Here is a 5502-nt window from a genome sequence, read left to right as displayed (position 1 = left end):
CCGGTATCAGGGCTGAAATGGGAAACGTATCATCTTGAACATGTGTGCACGCGCCTGACTCTGCATGCATCTCTCACCATCAGCCGCCTGTCTTGCCACCGCCTTTCCTCCAGCCCTGCCACTTGTACTCCATCCTTGCCCAGCCCAGTCCTTTCCGCAGGTTCTTGCTGTCTCCTTGGCCACACTGCCTTCCTCCTCAGCAACCAAACTCGCCTCTCGCCCCCATCCCTCCCGCCGGACCCTCTGCTCCGCGAACCCCTCTGCATTCCTCCCTTAGCCCCATCCCTCAATGCCTGCCCCCTCCCTTCCTCCCGACCCGCCTCCTGTGTCTCCCAGCCCTGCTCTGACGTGGGAGGTGAGGGGGGTGGGGGGATGGATGACTCACAGTGTTATGATGCAGTTCCACAACACACAGCTACATTCACCCACAGACCGAGGTACAGACGAGAGACAACCTCTGGCCCCCCAGCAGCTGGCCAGCTTTGCAGCCCCAGTCTTGAGCCCCTAACTACCCTCCCCCGCCCCCATCCCCTTCCCAATTGAAGGAGCGGAAGGAGAAGAGAGAAGAGTGAGCAGAGAGATTGAGAGAGAGAGAGAGATAGACGGAGATCTCTGGAGCAGACCTCAAGGTGAGGGGGCAGCCCTTCTCCAAATGAATCTTTTTCCCTTTGCAAATTCCCTCCTCCTGCTGCGTGTTGCTTTCTCCCCTTTGCAAAAGCATTATTCATCCACCCTTTGTCCTCCCTTCCCCCTCCCCGCTGCCTCCGCTCCTCTCTCAGCTCCTCCATCCTTCTCCAAGCTCTGACGGTTCCCGCACTTATTTCCCGGCAACTTTGGCTGCAGCATCAGGCATCACTGTTTATTGTTTTGCTGCTGGTGCAGACCCCCTGAGCCCGCCCGGGGAGCTGGCTGCGCTGCTAATTATTTGGACCATACCATACCGAGAATGCCAGCCCGGGGGGGGTGCCAAAGCCTCAGAGCAGATGAGAAAATCCATTGTGAGCAGGTGTCCCCCTCCCTTTCCCCCCCCCCCACCCCGAGAGGCACGGGATTCGCACCTGGTTCTTGGAGCCTCCGCCTCGGCGCCTCTGCTGTCAGCGCTGGTTTGGTTGCTCAGCATCCCCCTCCCCCAGCCCTCCCTCTCCCCCCCCCCACAGTCCAGCCCCGGCGCACTTGGGGGAACATCCTCTCCCCAGCACTCAGCTTGCCTTTGTTTTTTTTTCCCAGTCATTTGCCCAACTGGCTTCTCCCGGTAATCTGAGATGGGGGAAGAAGTGGCCCCTACTCCCCCTCTTGTGAGTGATCCTCTGGCCTTCTGTGCAGCCGTTCCTTGGCCTGATGGGGAAGCAGGGGAGAGAGAGGGAGGGAGGCGTGCCGGAGGCTGGGAAGGAGTCTGAGAGCAAGGACCTGGCCCCTTCCTGGGGCCCCTCGAAGGTGTGCTAGGTGGAGCGCGTCAGAGGGGAACTTGCAGGCAAAGTTGAAGGCAGACCTGAGAAGTGGAGGCTGAACAGTGTTCTGCTGGTGAGAAGGGCTGTTTCCTGCGGCCAGAGCCCAATGTCACCCTGAACTCAGCCCAAGGTGTCTTCCTGGGCCCCAGCAGGGGGAGAGGACCTGAAACTGAAGATGGTCTCTGTCGAGGGGTTTTTGTAGAGACTGCCTGGTGGCCCCAGGGAACACTGAAACAGCTGGAGTGCTAGCGGCCACCACAGAGGACAGGACGAGTGATCCTTTTTGCCCTGGCTGCTCAGGGCCACGCTGACTCTGCTCTGCCTAGTGGCCTAGCGTTGCCAGAGCACCCAGCAGGCATCTCTGAAACAGACTTGGGCTAAACCACCCATGATGGGCCTGAAGGCCCCACGAAGAAGGCAGGACCTCACTTGCTTATCAGAGCCAACAGAGGACACCTCCCTCCTTATCATCTGCCACCAGCATCCCCAGCCACTTTGGGGTTGGAGTCTGGGCAACTGCCTCAAGATTCTTAACCAGATCCCAGCAGTTATTTTATCTTGGGTCACCCATAGAGTCACTGCTGTCCATCCCTGCCCCTGGGAGAAGGTGGGAAGACACATCCTCTGCCTTGTGCCCCGAAGCACAGGATTTGAAAACAAGAGTCCCCTCTTCTGCTGCCCTTCTTAGATGTTGTTCCCACACACACAACTCAGCCCAGGAGCGCTGGCCTTCCTGACACAGTCCCAGGTTCCCACTGGTTCCTGCTGTCAGACTCAACCGGAGGGAAGATAGTTTCTCTCCTAGGCTGGAGGCCCGAGTCTTTAACTGAGAGCCAAAGCAACAATTACAGAGGGCAGCAGAGAGAGTCCACGGGCTCAGGGGCTGAGAGGACGGCCAGGTGCCGCATCTGAGCCAGAATGAGTGGCCCAAGGGGCAGGACTGGGCAGCAGCCATGTCTGAGGTCTTGGTACCAGAGGAGACATCCGTCAAGTTCTAGTTCCCAGAGTGCAGGACTCAGCCCCAGGAGAGGGCTGAAGCAGAGTGTGTGCACCTGCCCGCTCCCCTCCCCTTTCTCACCACGCCCCTCCCTCCCACACAAACAGTCTGGTGGACCAATTACATTGCAAATGGAGGCTGCAAGGAAGAAAACCCTCCAGACATCCCCAACTTTTACAAAGTGCTGAGCCCCAGAGCCTACCCGTGCACGTGGGACGCAGATCTTCACAAAAGAACTGAAAATCCAGTTAAGAGCACTTGCAAAGGACGTTGCTCCCATGGCAGCGCTTGTGCCAGCGGGCTGCTCTCAGTGGAAAATGGTAGAGACTGCTCCCGCCCCAGGAGGGAGAGACATCACCTCCAGGGCTAGAGGCCTGGGACCTCTAGAGCAAGCAGATGGCAACCCAGAGGACAGGGAGACCCAATGCAACTGGACACTGAGGAGGGTCGATGGTGATGGGGGAAGTAGGGGTACAGGTGGGCGGGGCCCCATCTTCTCCGTTCCCCCCAGGTAGGGGCTCCTCACAAGGACAGGGCTCTCCTGATGCACCTTCCCCTCTTCCCAGGTGACTTCCATTTCTATCTGGTTCACGTCTGGGGGGGCCCTGGCCGGGCAGCCCCCCCACATTTCTCCTGCCCTGAAACACGGCTCTAGCCAACCTGCTCCGCTGCTTCACCTGCGACCGTCTGTGTGGGGGCTGCACGGCGCCAGCCCCTCCCGCCCGCCAGGGCATCGTTCTCCAGCCAGTCATGCCCAGCTGCGACCCGGGCCCGAGCCCTGCCTGCCTCCCCGCCAAGACGTTCCGCAGCTACCTGCCCCGCTGCCACCGCACCTACAGCTGCGTCCACTGCCGCGCACACCTGGCCAAACACGATGAGCTTATTTCCAAGGTACGCAGTGGTGGTGATGGGGCTGCCACTCCCTTCCTCTCCCACCAGGTTTGTCCGAACATCACCCAGGGGTGCGGCAGCGAAGCCCATCCTCCCGCCTCCACGTCCCGGGGGGATTCCAGCCCAGGGCGACCCTGGGGCCAAGGGCTGCCCATAGTCACCGTCTGTCCTATGTCTCCACAGTCCTTCCAAGGGAGCCATGGCCGAGCCTACCTGTTTAACTCCGTGTAAGTCTACCTCTCTCCTTGTGCACGTGCAAATAATTTTCCTCTGTGGAGAAAGGGAGTGAGCTGTCAGAGGTGGCCCTGCACCTTCTGCTTTTACCTCTCCTTTTGCAAAGGGGTTCAGAAACTCAGTCTTTTCTGGAATCACTGCACTGGAGAAGGAAGGCCCAGGAGCTAGACTTAAGGGGGTGGATTGCTGAAGGCGGGGGCCTCCAGTTGGGCGGGTTAAGCTCTCTCCGGATGGAAGTTCCTTTGGGCTGTTTGAGGGCTGGACTGACAGGGTGACCCCACCGGGTGCTGGGTCCTTCCTGTTTCCCGAGACAGGGTCAACGTGGGTTGTGGGCCAGCGGAACAGCGCCTCCTGCTCACGGGGCTCCACTCGGTAGCTGATATTTTCTGTGAGAGCTGCAAAACCACACTGGGCTGGAAATATGTAAGTACCTGGGGGGAGGGCCACCCTCTCAGGTGGACGGTCTCTGTGGCCCTCCACACCCCAGCGGCCACCTGTCAGGTCTTTGCTTTGTCCAGAGGGCAGAGGGAGCTGGTAGTTGGGTTGGACTGAGTGGCGGCGGGGGGGGGAGGGCAGTGCTGGGGGCAGGGGGGGATGAGGAGTGCTGGGGGCAGAGGTAACACAGGTGGCAGTAGGAGGACTTGGAAGGAAATGGCTTTGTCCTACATTCAATGCTCTCCCTCCACCAGGAACAAGCTTTTGAGACGAGCCAGAAGTACAAGGAAGGGAAGTACATCATTGAAATGTCACACATGGTGAAGGACAATGGCTGGGACTGAGGGGCTCAGGCAGGCTGTGCCGTTCCTCCGCATGCCCCACCCTCCCCACACCTGTCCCCTGGCCCTGCCAAGCAGTCCATACCAGCATGAGTACTGCCCCACCCCTGGGGGGAACCCGGCTCCCACCAACCCCTCCCCCGCCTCCACCTCATCACTCCCAGACCCCTTTGGAACAGGGGTCTGGGGTACCCCAGGGGTGTTGAAGGCTCAGGAGTGGGCAGCAGTCAGGGAGAGACAGACTGGGGGAAAGGGATGGTTGTGGGTCCTTCTAGCCCTAAGTTCCTGAAAATTGCAGGGATGGCAGGGCACAGACTCAGGCAGAGAGGACCATGGGAGGAATCAGTGTTTGAACAACTATGAGTGAACAGAGGAGAAACCTTGAGTTATGGGGCTGGTAGATCCCAGGCCACAGAAAAGCAGATGAGAAAAGGCTCAAGTTGGAGTGAAATTTTGGCCTCAGACACCAGAGTCCCCTGAGGGTGAAGTTTCCCACCCCCATTTGTAGGAGAAAGGATTTGGGTCGGGGTGGGTGGAAGAAAAAAGTCCCAAATCCCAGGCCCTGGGAAATAAAAGAATCACAGGGGTTTCCATTTCACTCCACTTGTTAGTTTATCTTGGCACTAAAGAGGCACTTTCGAGTAACTGACCTTTGCCATTGGGTGGGGTGGGGAGAGCTGCCCCTGGGACAGACCCCACCCCCAGCTGGCAGTTTCCAGAAAAAGCAGTCTTTGTGGGCATTCTCCGAGGCCCAGCCACTGCTCCCTGGTACCCAGTCCCTGGGAGGGAAGGTGGGAAATTAGTACTATGGGGCCAGGCTTCCTCATGGCTGCCACCAGCGAACGAAACTTTTGTATGATACATAAAGTGTTTGGGTCTATTTTTAATAAAAAGGGGAAAAGCAACCGTGAGGCACTGTCCTCTGACTTTTCTTCCTCCTGCAGGTGCCATATGCTATCCAGTCACACTCCCCCACCCCGAGCCTGTCCCTTCATACCACTAGGGGGCAGCAATGGCTTTGCCTATGGCAAGATACCAGGGGATGGAGATTAAGGTGAGGTTTTGCTTAGTAACAGCTGGCTTCTTTGAGTGGTATTCCAGCTGAAGCACCCCGAACAGCTCATGTCTTTTGGAGCCCTTACAGTGAATCTGTTTT

General features: G+C 58.3%; 1 protein-coding gene across 2 annotated transcripts; it reads left to right on the top strand.

Annotated features, from left to right (window-relative positions):
- The first annotated feature begins 384 nt into the window (after positions 1-384).
- YPEL4 (yippee like 4) lies at positions 385-5251 on the top strand. Of its 2 annotated transcripts, XM_032488709.1 has the most exons (6): positions 385-629; positions 1228-1295; positions 3012-3336; positions 3520-3563; positions 3885-3993; positions 4260-5251. In XM_032488709.1, exons 3-6 carry the CDS (start codon positions 3196-3198, stop codon positions 4347-4349), a joined length of 384 nt encoding a protein of 127 aa, XP_032344600.1. In that variant the 5' UTR covers positions 385-629; positions 1228-1295; positions 3012-3195; the 3' UTR covers positions 4350-5251. The 2 variants fall into 2 exon arrangements, with proteins under 2 accessions (XP_032344600.1, XP_032344599.1); XM_032488708.1 differs by lacking the exon at positions 1228-1295.
- The last annotated feature ends 251 nt before the right edge of the window (positions 5252-5502 follow it).

Source organism: Camelus ferus, chromosome 10, assembly GCF_009834535.1.
Source record: "Camelus ferus isolate YT-003-E chromosome 10, BCGSAC_Cfer_1.0, whole genome shotgun sequence".
NCBI lineage: Eukaryota > Metazoa > Chordata > Mammalia > Artiodactyla > Camelidae > Camelus > Camelus ferus.
Note: the sequence above shows the minus strand (reverse complement) of the source record. Positions and strands in the feature narration are given on the sequence as shown.

Coding starts and splice junctions, on each gene's coding strand:
- YPEL4 (XM_032488708.1), top strand. CDS start 3,196: ATGCCCAGCTGCGACCCGGGCCCGAGCCCTGCCTGCCTCCCCGCCAAG. Junction 3,564..3,884: donor GCCTACCTGTTTAACTCCGT/GTAAGTCTACCT, acceptor TTCCCGAGACAG/GGTCAACGTGGGTTGTGGGC. Junction 3,994..4,259: donor CCACACTGGGCTGGAAATAT/GTAAGTACCTGG, acceptor TCCCTCCACCAG/GAACAAGCTTTTGAGACGAG.